General features: G+C 44.4%; 1 protein-coding gene across 3 annotated transcripts in view; it reads right to left on the bottom strand.

The window, feature by feature from the left end:
• The window catches only part of ankrd11 (ankyrin repeat domain 11), a 323,098-nt gene that overhangs the window by 45,194 nt on the left and 261,260 nt on the right, over positions 1-16,644 (bottom strand). For all 3 annotated transcript variants that reach the window (XM_084308736.1, XM_084308738.1, XM_084308737.1), the window contains exon 5: positions 6,500-6,638. In XM_084308736.1, coding sequence (XP_084164862.1) covers positions 6,500-6,638 — 139 coding nt within the window. The remainder of the gene's footprint in view (positions 1-6,499; positions 6,639-16,644) is intronic.

The following is a 16,644-nucleotide window of genomic DNA, read 5'->3' as shown; positions in this document are numbered from 1 at the left end:
TCCAGCAGTAATACAGACAGACAGCCTCCTGGTCAATCCAGCAGTAAGACAGACAGACAGCCTCCTGGTCAATCCAGCAGTAAGACAGACAGACAGCCTCCTGGTCAATCCAGCAGTAAGACAGGCAGACAGCCTCCTGGTCAATCCAGCAGTAAGACAGACAGACAGCCTCCTGGTCAATCCAGCAGTAAGACAGACAGACAGCCTCCTGGTCAATCCAGCAGTAAAACAGACAGACAGCCTCCTGGTCAATCCAGCAGTAAGACAGGCAGCCAGCCTCCTGGTCAATCCAGCAGTAAGACAGGCAGGCAGCCTCCTGGTGAATCCAGCAGTAAGACAGACAGACAGACAGCCTCCTGGTCAATCCAGCAGTAAGACAGACATACAGACAGCCTCCTGGTCAATCCAGCAGTAAGACAGGCAGACAGACAGCCTCCTGGTCAATCCAGCAGTAAGACAGACAGACAGCCTCCTGGTCAATCCAGCAGTAAGACAGACAGACAGACAGCCTCCTGGTCAATCCAGCAGTAAGACAGACAGACAGGCAGACAGCCTCCTGGTCAATCCAACAGTAAGACAGACAGACAGGCAGACAGCCTCCTGGTCAACTAGGGCTGGGCGATATGGCCTAAATATGATATCACGATATTTTCTGACCTTTCGGCGATACACGATACGCATCACAATGTTTTTCTTTTTTTCCCCAAACAATTCATTATGAGGCTTACCAAGACAGTATTTGAGTTTGCAAGCTAACATTAAAGACAAAATAAAATACCCATGCATTTAGCATTTTTATATTATATATTAGATTTAGATTATTGGATTATTAGATTATATATTGCATATATTTAGCAATGAGATATTATATGATTTAGATATGAAATATGATGAATTGAAAATGGGGGACCCTGATGTAAACAAGACGAAAGTCTTTCACTGGTCTGCATCCCCTTAACAATTGTATGTATTGAGCTGTACTGTACCCATTCTGCAATATGTTAATAAAGTTTTAAATCAATCAATAGGATTTTAGCATTTTTATGAAACTACTGTATATTTGAATGTCTCTAAATGTTTTGATGAATTGAAAATGGAGGACCCTTATGTAAAAAAGCCGAAAGTATTTTTCTGGTCTTCATCCTCCAGTCAGTCCACTGTTGTTGTATTGAGCTGTATTGTACCCATTCTGCAATCGTTAATAACGTTCATTCATTCAATCATTCAGCCGGCAACAGAATAATTTTGATTGACAGTCGAGTCTGCCAATTACGTCACACCGCTTGTACCCGCCCTGCTGTTCTTAGCACCAATCGGCAAGCAGCGCTATTCTTTTTTTACTTCCTGAATGCCCTCCTTGATTTTAACGAGAGCTCAGCTCAAAGACAACAACAACAGCTCACCGCAGCCGACGAGTGATTACTAGCGCACCGCAGCATGACAACGAGGCATAATGATTTTACTGCAACAAATGTTATAATAAAAGCCTTTCCATACATCTGTCTGATTGAAAACTTTATTAACAGACCGCAGAATGGGCACGCACAACTCGGCACGGACTGAGATATGAACAGTAACGCTTGCTATCTATGTCGTCATCGGACGTTGCTATGTTTGGGTAAATACGCTGATGTGTAACTATATAACGTGTAACTATATAATGTTGATGCCACAAAACGAATGCCTTTGTTAATCATAAGTACTAACTAACTTTGATGCAGTAGTGTGTGTGTGGGAGCGGCGTTGTTCAAAAGTTTGAACGGGGTGGACCAGATTGACGCGACACAATCCTCTTGGGCAAAACATCACGATATCCACGATACGTTAAAAAAGTGTATCGTTAATGAACTGTACCCGATATTTATATAATATCGTCATATCGCCCAGCCCTATGGTCAACCCAGCAGTAAGACAGACAGGCAGACAGGCAGCCTCCTGGTCAACCCAGCAGTAAGATAGACAGACAGGCAGACAGCCTCCTGGTCAACCCAGCAGTAAGACAGACAGGCATACAGACAGCCTCCTGGTCAACCCAGCAGTAACAGTATTGCCTCTTCCACTTGGTCCAAAACACAACCACACTACAGAGCCTCAATCAGCAACAGCTCAAAGAATAATGAGGGAACTTGTTGAGCGTCATATCCAAAGATTACTGTACACATTATGCATAGCTCCCTTGAGGACGCTTTGCACTATGGGACAGGCTGCAGGCATGCAAGTAGGAACAATGACACACAGAGAAACCTTTGTGAGAAATCTTTCCCAGACATACCGATTTATTTGTGGTAGCCCAACACAACATCAGAAAGGACTGCTCCAAATAGATTTCATAAACAAACTAAATTAAATTAAATCAAAACAAAGTTTTGCATCGCATGTATTCTGCATTAAGTCCCGTCTGCGACTTAATGCCGTGCTGGCCTGCCACCAGCACCGGGTGTGGGAGACGATACCACAGCCTGGCCTGCCACCAGCACCGGGTGTGGGAGACGATACCACAGCCTGGCCTGCCACCAGCACTGGGTGTGGGAGACGATACCACACCACAGCCTGGCCTGCCACCAGCACTGGGTGTGGGAGACGATACCACAGCCTGGCCTGCCACCAGCACCGGGTGTGGGAGACGATACCACAGCCTGGCCTGCCACCAGCACTGGGTGTGGGAGACGATACCACAGCCTGGCCTGCCACCAGCACTGGGTGTGGGAGACGATACCACAGCCTGGCCTGCCACCAGCACTGGGTGTGGGAGACGATACCACAGCCTGGCCTGCCACCAGCACTGGGTGTGGGAGACGATACCACAGCCTGGCCTGCCACCAGCACTGGGTGTGGGAGACGATAGATAGTGCCATGGATAGATATAGTACTGAAGAACTTGATGGCTCAAAGGGACGAGGCCAAAAAGGTTGCTGCTCTTTCTGGATCTTCTGTTGACAGAAAACTTTATTGTACGTTAAGACATCAGGTAACCAAAATGAATAAAATAAATAAAATAACCTACTATCAAAAGAGAATTTCTGAAAGCGGTAACGACAGTAAGAAATTATGGAATGTAATGAAGGAAATCATGGGTAAAAAGATGACCTCCACTTTTGTAGAATCAGATGGCGTCTACTTGACTAAGCCACTTCAGATCGCAAATTATTTTAATGATTATTTTGTCAATAAGGTCTCTAAGCTTAGAGATAATATGGACAGTAGTCAATTCTAACTCTGATGTGCTTATAAAAAAGCACATCATGAATAATAAGATGTGCACTTTTGAATTCCACCAGATTTATGCTGGAATGGTTGAAAGGTTGCTGAGCTCTCTACCTGTTGGCGGGCCTGTTGGTAGGTACTGACCTCCTTGACAGCAAGTTGTTAAGAATATCTGCGGCATGTTTCTAAACCAATCGGTCATATTTTTAATAGATGTTTGATTAGTGGCGTGTGTCCAAAATTGTGGAAGGAGGGAAAGATCATCCCACTACCTAAAGACACAAAAGCAACTATCTGTGGTCCCAATAGCAGGCCTATCAGCATTCTGCCAGTACTTAGCAAACTGTTGGAAAAAATTGTGTATTGAGCAAATACAAGTCTATTTCTCTGCTAATGGTTTAACTACTTTATTCCAACATGCGTATAGGCCTGGTCATTCCACCTGTACCGCCATCACTAAAATGTCTGATAGTTGGCTCACCTCTATGGACAAATCAAAGCTCATTGGTACTGTATTACTTGATTTTAGCGCAGCCTTCGATGTAATCGACCACGACATTTTAACGTCTAAACTTGTGTGCTATGGTTTTAAATCCTCTGCAATCCAATGGGTTAGGAGTTATCTGTCGGCCAGGTAGCAGAGAGTTTATTTTAATGGGGCTCTATCGAGCAGTAGGGCCCTGGACTGCGGGGTCCCGCAAGGAAGTTGCCTAGGACCCCTCTTATTCTCAATTTTTACAAATGACATGCCGTTTGCAATTAGTACAGCTAATTTGACAATGTATGACGACGATTCCACTATTTATTATGCAGCTGCAACATGTACAGAACTTAGTCAGGTTCTGTCTAGTGAGCTGAGCATTATATATAACTGGATAAAATCAAATAAACGTATACTTAATTTATCAAAAACAAAGTGCATAATATTCGGCTCTAATTATAGACTATCACACAATCCCAAATTGAATTTACAGATTGAGGGTCAAACCATTGAACAGGTAAAGACTGTGAAGCTTTTAGGACTCTGGCTTGATGGTGCATTGTCTTGGTCCGATCACATCAACAAGGTGGTTGCCAAAATGGGCAGAGCGGTTGTAGTCACACGGAAGTGCTCACCTTATCTCACATCAGTGCTGTTTCGTCAAGTTGTGTGCTCTATGGTTTTATGTCATTTAGACTACTGCTCTGTAGTATGGTCATCTGCATCCAATGGTCTACTCAGAAAACTACAAGTAGCTCAAAACAAGGCAGCTAGACTGGTCCTAGGGCTAGTGTAGTTGACCTGCATGCACGTCTCTCATGGCTCAGTGTTAAGGTAAGATTATCTGCTAACTTAATTACATATTTTCATAGAGTTACTCAAACTCCTAAGTTCCTGTATAATTGCATACAGCGCAAGTACTCACACACATTCAACCAGAGGGGCAAGAGGTGGATTGATTAATTTACCTCTACCTAAGTCTAATTTTATGAAAAGGGCAGTATTTTATAGGGCGATAGTATCCTGGAACTGTCTTCCCAGCGATGTTAGGAACATCAAAGAAAAGGCTTGTTTTAAAAGAAATCTTAAACACTATTTACACTTGCACACACAATAACATTTTGTATTCAGCACAGCTGGAATACATGCACACCCTGATAAATAGTTTTTTTTGGTATAACTGGATTTTATCTCTTGTTTTTTCATCTACTGTTTTACATTTCTTTTTTTCTATGATACATGTTTTTACTCTATTCTGATTAATTGTCTTTGTGATATATGCTAGGTGTATGTTATCTTGTTGTGTATATGTATGTTGTTGGACGTGGACCCCAGGAAGACTAGCTGCCGCTAATGGGGATCCGTTTAAAAAAAAAATATATATATATATAAAATACCACAGCCTGGCCTGCCACCAGCACCGGGTGTGGGAGACGATACCACAGCCAACGATACCACAGCCCGGGGGAAACACAGAGGCCCAAGTCTATACGTCATGCTCCTTTGTCACAAGTTTTGTAAATGAACAACCAGTGAAATAGTTTCTTTCACTAGCAGTGGAGCTGGATGTAAAGCCTGATGGGTGTTGGGGAGTGGCTGAGCATTAGACAGGCCAGAGATGACGAGCGGAGAGGGCACAGCACAATAACGACAGACAGACTCGTCTCATCAGCATAACAAGAGACAGAACCGCAAGCCCATTGTTAATGAGAGGAGAGTTCATGCCTCACCCCCCCCCCTCTCTCTCCCCAACAGTCTGGGAAAACACACTGCCAAACAGCTGAAGGGAAAGAAGCTAAATATTATGATTCAAGGACAACAAACAAGGCCAGTGCCCCTAAAGACATGGAAGCACACACAATCAAACAAACCAGTGACGGTTTCTCCGTCTGTCTCCTCACTCTCTCTCACACTCACACACACACACACACACACACACACACACACACACACACACACAGGTTCTCTCTTTCACACACAGACAACCACACACTAAATCAGTACAGAGCCTCAATCAGCAACAGCTCAAAGAATAATAAGGGAACTTGTTCATATTCAAAGATGACTTATGCATAGATCCCTTGAGCTAGCAGCAATTACACGCGTGATATATACACAACCACATGCCTACAAGCTATAGATCCAATCTATACAAAACAAAACATGAAGCCGCCAAGTAATAACAACAGTACAATCCACCGTGCACACTTTCACGTGGTCTTCAGCGCAGAAGAACGGGAGACCGGTCTTCAATATTCAGCGACTCAGTTTCTATATTACCAAACGTGTTGCTTCAGACCACTCACTGTCAACACAGCAAATCCAGATCGTCAGAAGTCCAAAGCTAAACCAGCAGGAACCTAGTGCCCCTCTTTAATTAAAGACAACATAAAGCCAGAGACTCACCACAGCGCGACCTGATCAGCCCTGGCATGTTCCCCAAATCCACACTTAATTAGCTCATAATTCTGCGCGGCCTTCTCCTTTTCCCTTCGACTATTGCAATGCTAGGAGTGAAATCCTTGATACTGCCAGACACACTCACACACACAGCCAACCTAGAGCTGGGAGAGACTTTCCACTTCACGACGACCCTCCCCCGGCCCTCAGCATACCTCCCTACCTTCCTGTCTGTCTGTCTGTCTGAGGGGATGTGATGTAACCACTCCCACTCCTCTCCCACTGCTGCACTTCCCACTGAGAGGCCAAGTGGTCAATTCTACACGGACCGCATTATACAAGCTTCTTCTCCGAGGATAGGGATCGATCCAGGGCCTAAACAGCTGATCAGCTAAACACAAAACGGTCTCTCACCTGTGTCAGAATCTTTCTGGTCTCCATTGGCTCCGACAGTGAAGGGCAGCTTCCTTTTAGGGGCCTTCTCTTTCATCTCCTTGACCCCATCGCCCCGCTCCAGCTTAGGAGTCTTGTTTGACAATACTTTATCTTTATCCTGAGAGACAAAACGAGACACAGAGGAGAGAGCACGGTTAGTGACACAGCAGCACACCGCGACGATACGCTCTTTAGCATGTGAAGAGACGACGGATGATGCAGTGGCAGTTCATTCAGGACAGAGAGGTGTGAAGTGTTGTAAAGTGGAGAGTAGGAGGAGAAGGAGGACAAGGGGAGCCGTCTCTGAGAGCCAGAGTCTTGCAGCCGTTTGGGGCTTTTGACTCACAGGCAAGTTCTGACTCAGGGGGCTTTCACACTCAGCCTTTTATATCGAATCACCGTCCCGGAGCACGGGGGGCAGTGTTCTCACTCACCCCTTTTGGGGTGCGAAACGGGGCTGAATCGTTTCACCCCCCGCTGAACGGGATCAGCTGGCAGAGGTGGTCTCGGGGTCGGTCCCGGGAGAACGGGGGGTGTGGCTTTGCAAGCTTGTACCTTTTCACGGGCGTGGCGCCTGGTGCTGACATAACGTCATAAATTTTGTTTGCCATTGCTATGTCTATACATTGTTCGAATGCATTTATTTCTATTAGACCAGTGGTGCCCAACCAGTCGGCCGTGGTCGACCAGTAGATCGCTCAAAACGCTCAAAAGCGGACTCTACAACACCATCCATTCGTGATAAAATGGGGTGGGTTATATTGACACGGCTTGACAACAGAGGTTCAAATATAACTTCATATTTATTGGCAATTTGTTCATTTTATATCAACATCCAGAGTCCGCAGTCGTGTTAAGACATTCCCGTTTACATTTTCGGTCGACCAGTAGATCAATGACATTCAATATAATCGATGCGAGCAATGTTACTAGTATGTTGCATGTAGTAACGTTAGCGTTAGCCGTTAGCTTAGCGTTATTGTTAACCCTGCAAAACGATCAAAAGCGGACTCTACAACAGAGTTCCATTCGTGAGAAAAGGGGGGTGGGTTATATTGACGAGGCTTGACAACAGAGGTTCAAATATAACTTCATATTTATTAGTTATTTGTTTCTTTATATCAACATCCATTCTCCAGTCTCCGTGTTAACACTCCCTGTGTTTACATTTCGAGTGTGACATCATCGACTACGGCAAGCTTACAAGCTCAAAACGCAAACCGTAAACAAAACCCAGAGCGCACCCAGACTGAAGTGTGTACACAAACTAGAGGGGGGAGAGGGGGGGGGGAGTTCGGATCAGATCTCGGAACGGGCAGAACGGAACGAAATAGAAACGAATAGAGTGAGTGAGAAAAGGCCCTCCGATCACATGGAAATCTGCTATAGCAGCCTTCTTATCTGCTGTACTGTCACTGGATCCACATTGACACGCGTGATGATGATTTACTGGATTACTCAAAAGAAAATGTTGAAATCACACTTAGAAAACAAGACTACAGGCAATAAACAATATATTCCATAGTGAATGTATAATACTAGGGGTGGGAATCACCAGAGGCCTCACGCTACAATAATTATCACAATACTTGAGTCACAATGACGATAATATTGCGATTCAAAATATATTGCGATATGCTGAGTATCGCGATATTATATTACCTTTTTTTTTTAACTGCAAAGTAAAACGTTGTCAACATGTTTTATCCAATAAAATAAAGTTTTCAGTCTGTTCATCTCACATTTTTATTGCAGCAAATGGGATTTTCTCAAGCAGACAGATGTTCAACTCTGTAATCTGTGTTGCATGTACCTGACAAACTGAACTGTTTGTATTACAGTCATATTCCAACTTAACTGAATGCACATGCGTGTGTGGACTACTGTACTATTACAGGTATTGAAATGAACAATGCAACTTTCTTATACTTATTTTTTCCAAAAAAAAATAAAAAAAAGTTGCATAATTAAATACCGATACTTGGCGTCCTTGTATCGATACAGTATCGCCACGCAAAGTATCGCAATACTATACTGTATCGATATTTCCCCCCCACCACTAGTATATACTGCGTGGTGGCGGAATGCAGCGGACTTGTTTACACTGCAATAAGAGTGTAAAACTGTAAGGGGACGTTTCAGGGCGTCTCGCACGCTCATGCTGTCGGTGCTCTGGAGTTGTTGTAGGACGGCTCAAGTTTCAAGTTTCTTTAATAGTTGTCATACAGAAGTACAGAATACTTTCATACAAAATGCTTCTTACTGTTACGCTCCAGAGACTGTGCTAGACAAGATAAGTATGAAATAAAATAGTATAGCATATAAAAATAGAAGTAAAAATAGAGGTCACAGTGTTCAGTATATACATAATATGTCCAATGTTCGGTGCAGAATAGACTTAACTGAGTTACCATACAATATACAATATACTATGCAATGTACTAATATACAATACTATATAGTGCAGAGCAGAAATGGGATGAGGTACAATTTAGGTACAATTTAGGTACAATTTACAGTAAGGTGTACGGGTTGTAGTGCAAATCCTTTACCAATAAATATAAAGTGTGTTTAGGTGGGGGAGCTCCAGTAGCTCACCGCGTACCTCGAACGCTATTTCGGCGTCGGGGACAACCGTGCGCGTCACGGATCTGGGGTACACGAGTTCGACTCCCGGACTCGCCGTATTTTCTCAGAGTGTCTTTCCCCCGATCTATACCCCATTCAACCTGTTTCTGTCGGTCATACTTGACCAGAAAAAGCGATAAACGCTAAAAGAACCAGCTGACTGGTCAAAGTTTAAAAAAAAAAAAGTGTGTTTAGGTGATCTAAAGTGTGGAGAGTGGGTGCTGCAGTGTGTTGTTTGTTTAAAGTGAGTGTGTGCATGTGGATGTGTGTGCTGTGTGCATTTGATGGTTGTTGCATAGTGTTATTGTTCGTTGAGCAGCCTGATGGCCTGGGGATAGAAGCTGTAGACACGGCCAGTGGTCGCAGCTCCCGCTGACGGAACTGTGTCAAAACCCCGTCATGTGCAAACACTCAAAATGACCAGGACTGTCCTTTAATCAACAAATCTGTAAAATGGTGTTTTCCGCATGCAGTCATGCAGACAAAAACAAGACTAGGCTAGCCTAGTTAAACCCGGACCTGGATACATCAGGGCTCCAGACTAACTTTTTTCACCACCGTCCCAGAACCGTCCCGAAATACAGTTTTAACCGTCCCAAAGTGAATGTAAACCGTCCCAATTTTTTTTTTATATATATAATATATCAACGTCAATTTGATCATATGGGGACATATTTTGTGCTGATAATGGCACAGAGGGTGAGACCAACTGTGTACCGTACCTTTTGATTATTGTAAGCACAAAGATAATAAGCAGCTATAACTAGAACGTGTCGATAACTATATACAGTACAGTTCCAATAATAATAATAATAATAATATATCAAATTTATATAGCGCCTTTCATAGAACCCAAGGTCGCTTCACAATCAGGACAAAAAATAGGGCTAGGGAAATAGGGGGGGAAAAGGGGATGAGGGAATGTTAGGGATAATGGATAATGGACCTAATCTAATCTAAACTAACTGATGGGGAAAAGCCTTGGTCAAGAGGTGTGTTTTTAGAGCAGTTTTGAAGGTGTCCAGGGTTGGGGCGTTGCGGATAACATTACACTTCTGTTATTTAAATGTGTCCTTACGTTAGAGTCAGGGGTTGTATTGTTGGATGCAGTTCCCTGTTGGTCAGTGTGTGTCTGTTCTCCATCTTCTTCTGCTGTGTTTATCCTCTTCAAATAGCGCAGCATATTTGCGGTGCTCTCTTCACTGAGAGGATGCCAGTATAGCGTTTTTTTTTTTTTTTTTTTATAACATTCTGATATTTTCGCGGTTCTTGTATAGTGGTCTCGTGCGACTGTCAACTATAATAAATATGGGCTGTTTTAAATTGTGTGAATAGTTGTTGTGAGTGCTCGCACTATGTTTCAATATAATCCGTTTTACCATTCATTCATTCATTATAAACACAGACGTAAGGTGTCCACCGCGCGTCCACCGTGTCCACCGTGCTTTTTTAATAAGCTCCGGCCAAAATGCATGGTGACGTGTTGACCAATTTCGGAGGGGGATCCCAATGATATATCAATAAAAACGTACCGTCAATTCATGTCCAAGGGATTATGTTCACGCACACAGCAAGTATCACCAGTTCCTGGCATTTTTTAACTTCTTTCTTTTTCGATGTCGAGATACATTTGGGGCTGCTGCAGCGCGACCTGTGGTTTGCTGATCAGAATGGTGGGCGGGAGCTTGATGCTGGATTAGCGTATCGCTGCGTTGGGAGGCGGAGATAGTCATTGGATTCGGCAAATCACGCAACGTTTAGACTTCAGTGAACCCCACATGATAATGTTGCCGTCTCTCTGTCAACTAAGTCGGCACGAGACACGCACCGTTTGACAGCAATATGTGCGCGCACTGACAGTCGGCTAATTGACATTTCCTGTGGACAAAAAAAAATCCTCTTCGTCCCGTTTGTGTCCCGGCAATGATTTCTGTTCGTCCCAAATCAATATTTCATCGTCCCCGGGACATCGTTAGTCGCGAGCCCTGGGATACATGCCAGGGGGGAATGGGGATATATCATATATGTATGATTTATGTAAACAACTATGTACTGTAAATGGTAAATGGCTGCTTTTTATAGAGCTGCTTTTATCCAAAGCGCTTTACTATTTGTTCCTCACATTTTGACCCGTTCACTCACACATTCACACACCGACGGCGGAGGCGACAATGCAAGGTGCCGACCTGCTCATCGGGAGCAATTAGGGGTTAAGTATCTTGCTCAAGGACACATCGACACGCTGCTCGGGAGGAGCGGGAATCGAACCGGGAACCTCCAGACGACTGCTCTACCTCCTGAGCCACATTTTACTGTATATTATTATGTCTCGACACTCAGTGGCTCTTGATGCCTGCACCACAGTTTGGCGGCTGGTTACTGGCTGTCAAAGGTTAAGCCACTAAAGCACCACAACCCCTGTGTGCTTTGCTGCTAGATGCAAAAGAAAGCCAAGCTATAAAATGTATGATGAATTGATACACGTTACAGAATTTCACGGCCTGCTGGTGCTAACGTTGGCAGCTAGCATCCATCACCATCACTTAACATTAAGTTAAGCTAAAGCTAGAGGCGGCTACTTGGCAAAGCTAAAGCTAATGTTAGCAGCTAGCATCCATCACCATCACTTAACATTAAGTTAAGCTAAAGCTAGAGGCGGCTACTTGGCAAAGCTAATGTTAGCAGCTAGCATCCACCACCATCACTTAACATTAAGTTAGGCTAACGCTAGAGGCGGCTACTTGGCAAAGCTAAAGCTAACGTTAGCAGCTAGCATCCATCACCATCACTTAACATTAAGTTAAGCTAACGCTAGAGGCGGCTACTTGGAAAAGCTAAAGCTAATGTTAGCAGCTAGCATCCATCACTTAACATTGAATTAAGTTAAAGCTAGAGGCGATCAGTACTACTTGGCAAAGCGAAAGCTAACTTTACCCCCAGGCCGTGTCTTTGCTTCAATAAGGGCGAGTCTGGTCAGAATCTGGTCAGTACAACACTCCGATAAGATAAGATATTCCTTTATTGATCCCCTTGGGAAAATTCAGGCATCATAGCAGCATGGGGGAGGGGGAGGTACAGGTAGTACACAGATGCTCTGGTCTGGTCAGTAGCTACAACACTCAGATGCTCTGCTCTGGTCAGTAGCTACAACACTCAGATGCTCTGGTCAGTAGCTACAACACTCAGATGCTCTGCTCTGGTCAGTAGCTACAACACTCAGAGGCTCTGGTCTGGTCAGTAGCTACAACACTCAGATGATCTGGTCTGGTCAGTAGCTACAACACTCAGAGGCTCTGGTCTGGTCAGTAGCTACAACACTCAGAGGCTCTGGTCTGGTCAGTAGCTACAACACTCAGATGCTCTGGTCAGTAGCTACAACACTCAGATGCTCTGCTCTGGTCAGTAGCTACAACACTCAGAGGCTCTGGTCAGTAGCTACAACACTCAGAGGCTCTGGTCTGGTCAGTAGCTACAACACTCAGATGATCTGGTCTGGTCAGTAGCTACAACACTCAGAGGCTCTGGTCTGGTCAGTAGCTACAACACTCAGAGGCTCTGGTCTGGTCAGTAGCTACAACACTCAGATGCTCTGGTCAGTAGCTACAACACTCAGATGCTCTGCTCTGGTCAGTAGCTACAACACTCAGAGGCTCTGGTCAGTAGCTACAACATGATAAAATAGACATGTTAATAAATCCTGAGATAATTGCAATACAATGTTGAGCTACGACTTAAATCACTGGGTCCTATGTACACTACTATACAATATACAGTTTTACTTCTATGTCCCTATGCTATACTTGCTATTTCTAACTACTATGCAATGATCACAACAAGTTATTTTCTTAAAGTGTCCTTTTTCCCTTCCTGAGTGAGTGAGTGAGTGAGTGAGTGAGTGAGTGAGTGAGTGAGTGGGTGAGTGAGTGAGTGAGTGGGTGAGTGAGTGGGTGAGTGAGTGAGTGAGTGAGTGGGTGAGTGAGTGGGTGGGTGAGTGAGTGAGTGAGTGAGTGGGTGGGTGGGTGAGTGAGTGGGTGGGTGGGTGAGTGAGTGAGTGAGTGAGTGAGTGAGTGGGTGGGTGGGTGAGTGAGTGAGTGAGTGATTGAGTGAGTGGGTGGGTGAGTGAGTGAGTGGGTGGGTGGGTGAGTGAGTGGGTGAGTGAGTGAGTAGTACCATGGTGGAAGTCTGCACGCCGTGGGAAAAAAATGCTCTTTTTGTAGAACTGTTTGTGTTCAAAGGCCAAATCCATAATCCAAACGTAAACAAATGGTTAGCCCCAACACACACACACACACACACACACACACACACACACACACACACACACACACACACACACACACACGTCATAGCTTGAGCAATTGATACGAGGACTAACACACTAGATAAAATAAAAAGGTTTAAACGTTTTGTTAAATTGTATTTACTCACTGCATTTATTTCGTGGCTGTGAGAGGTAGTAGTGCACGGGGTGAAACAGAAGCGGCTTGTTTGACAGCTACAAATCAAACTGCTCAAGAATGTATGTGACTAGAGCCCACATTCCTAGAGTCATATAAACATCTCCGCTCGCGGCTCGAACGCCCCGGAGCAGGACGAGGCGAGATGAGCGAGGGGGGGAAAAGGGCGACAACAGGAGCTCACACAATGTAAACACGCTCTCTCTCTCTCTCCCTCTCTGCTACAGCGCTAGTCTCTCTACCCTGCCCTCCCTCTCAATACGGTTGGTTCTCCATTATGTGCAGGGCCGTCTAAGCTCCTCCCACTGCCCTGCCCCAGTCATAAGACTATGATGTCATTTACGAGAGACAAACAGACCCAGCCGCACATAGCCCAGGCCCCTCCCTCCCTCCCTCCTGCTCTCCCTCCCTCCTGCTCTCCCTCCCTCCCTCCCTCCCTCCCTCCCTCCCTCCCTCCCTCCCTCCCTCCCTCCCTCCCTCCCCCCTCCCTCCCTCCCTCATGGGCTACACACACGGGCGCTGTCACCCGAGCAGACAATACATACATAGCACACGCTACATACATGCATGCACTTGGGTGGGTGGATTTATAGAGAGGGAATTCAGTGGCCAAAAAATGTCACGGTTCCATTTAGATTAGAGAGGAGAAAAGCGTGGAGCAGAGGTAACGGTGAACAGAGGGAGGCTGGAGCAGGAGCAGACACAGAGGCACGGCTCCCACAGACATTGCAAAATGACTTTCGAGTAGGGCTGGGCGATATGGCCTAAATATGATATCACGATATTTTCTGACCTTTCGGCGATACACGATACGCATCACGATGTTTTTCTTTTTTTCCCCAAACAATTCATTATGAGGCTTACCAAGCAGGCCACGTGAGCGGATCGGCGCGGCCGAGAAATCCGCTCTTCGCTCTTTAAAGCTTGGTCCGCTCCGCTAATCGATCATGTTGACCCCGCCCCCAAGTCGCTCTCCGCTCGCTCCCCGCTCACCTTGAATCGAGCCCCGCGCCAGATCGCTCGGCAGATTTTTTTTTTTTTTTTGGAGCATGGTGTAAATTAGCTCAAACTACAACAGTCTACACCCCCTGGGCCCCTTAACAATTGTTTGTATTGAGCCGCATTGTAATTGTACCCATTCTGCAATGTTAAATAACGTTGTTTATCCATTCACTAGCTATATTAAGCGATGATAGGCTAGCCGAGCCACAATGCTATGGTCGCTGCCATTAACGTTAGCATGTAAGCTAACGTCAACAACAATGGCGTCGATACTTTTTCGAACAGGAGTGAGTGTGGGCGTCTCTACAGTGACAAAGCCTGAACCGGATATCACAGGTTCACCCTTCTCATTGGTTGAAAATGGCCTTCATGTTTGTACATCGCCATCTGTTGCTTTGGCATTGTACTGCATGTATATTACATCAACAGTGTTAAACCACTGTGAGCGACCTGGAGTGGATTGGAGCGGAGGAGAACTCTCGCTCCGGACGTCGCGCCGACCCATTTTAAAACCCACTCCTCGCTCACGTCAAAACCGCCCGCTCCGCGCCCCGCGCCGCTCACGCTCCGATCCGCTCACATGGCCTGTTACCAAGACAGTATTTGAGTTTGCAAGCTAACATTGAAGACAAAATAAAATACCCATGCATTTAGCATTTTTATATTATATATTAGATTTAGATTATTGGATTATTAGATTATATATTGCATATATTTAGCAATGAGATATTATATGATTTAGATATGAAATATGATGAATTGAAAATGGGGGACCCTGATGTAAACAAGACGAAAGTCTTTCTCTGGTCTGCATCCCCTTAACAATTGTATGTATTGAGCTGTACTGTACCCATTCTGCAATATGTTAATAAAGTTTTAAATCAATCAATCAATCAATAGGATTTTAGCATTTTTATGAAACTACTGTATATTTGTATGTCTCTAAATGTTTTGATGAATTGAAAATGGAGGACCCTTATGTAAAAAAGCCGAAAGTCTTTTTCTGGTCTTCATCCTCCAGTCAGTCCACTGTTGTTGTATTGAGCTGTACTGTATTGTACCCATTCTGCAATCGTTAATAATAGGGGTGCACCGATATGAAAATTGGCCACCGATACCGATACCGATTGTTCAACTAACACAATCGGCCGATACCGATACCGATACCGATAATTGTGGCAAAAAATAAGTATTTTTAATTTTTTTTTATTTTTTATTTTATTTTTTTTAATTTTTTTTTTAAAAAAATTAATGAAACTACTGTATATTTGTATGTGTGTTTGTATTTGTAGGCCTCTTTACTTACTTAAAAAAGGAAACATCAAGAAATATGTTTATGGTATCACTGATCCCTCTCCCAGTATCGTCTGGCGGCCTGCAGAGGGATACTATTTTCTCAACCAGAGCTTTCAACCAATGCAATGGAACCATTCTGGCGGCCTGCAGCGGGATACTATTCTCTCAACCAGAGCTTTCAACCAATGCAATGGAACCATTTTGATTGACAGTCGATTCGGCCAATTACGCCACACCGCTAGCACCCACCTCCTGCTTACCACCAAGCGTTTATTCATTTTTCTACTTCGGGGCATGCCGCCATTGATCTGCTTCTGCTTGCGAGAATGCGAGTCAAACTTAGAACCACAACAAGCTAATACGTTAGCTGCCCGGCAGTGCCCGCCGACCAGCGCGCTCCACAGGATGGCCAAACGAGACACAATGATTTTACTGCAACAAATTTTATAATAAAACAAAGCCTTTCTATACATTTGTCTGGTTGAAAACTTTATTAACAGATTGCAGAATGTGTAGTTGGGTACGGAATGAGCAACGGAATGTAACCGAGCTATGCACGGCTTGCTTGCTATCTTCGGGTAAATACTATGCTGATGTAATTGAACGTGTAACTAACTATAATAACATTAATGCCACAAAACGAATGTTTGTGTCATTTTAACAGCAGATACTTTAATTTTTTTTTTTTGCCTTTTGACGCTACACAAATGGATGGTTAGTTATCGGCGACTGCTATCGGCA

The sequence above is a fragment of the Notolepis coatsorum genome, assembly GCF_963971535.1.
Source record: "Notolepis coatsorum genome assembly, chromosome: 2".
Classification (NCBI taxonomy): Eukaryota; Metazoa; Chordata; class Actinopteri; order Aulopiformes; family Paralepididae; genus Notolepis; species Notolepis coatsorum.
This window is presented reverse-complemented; position numbering and strand designations above follow the sequence as displayed.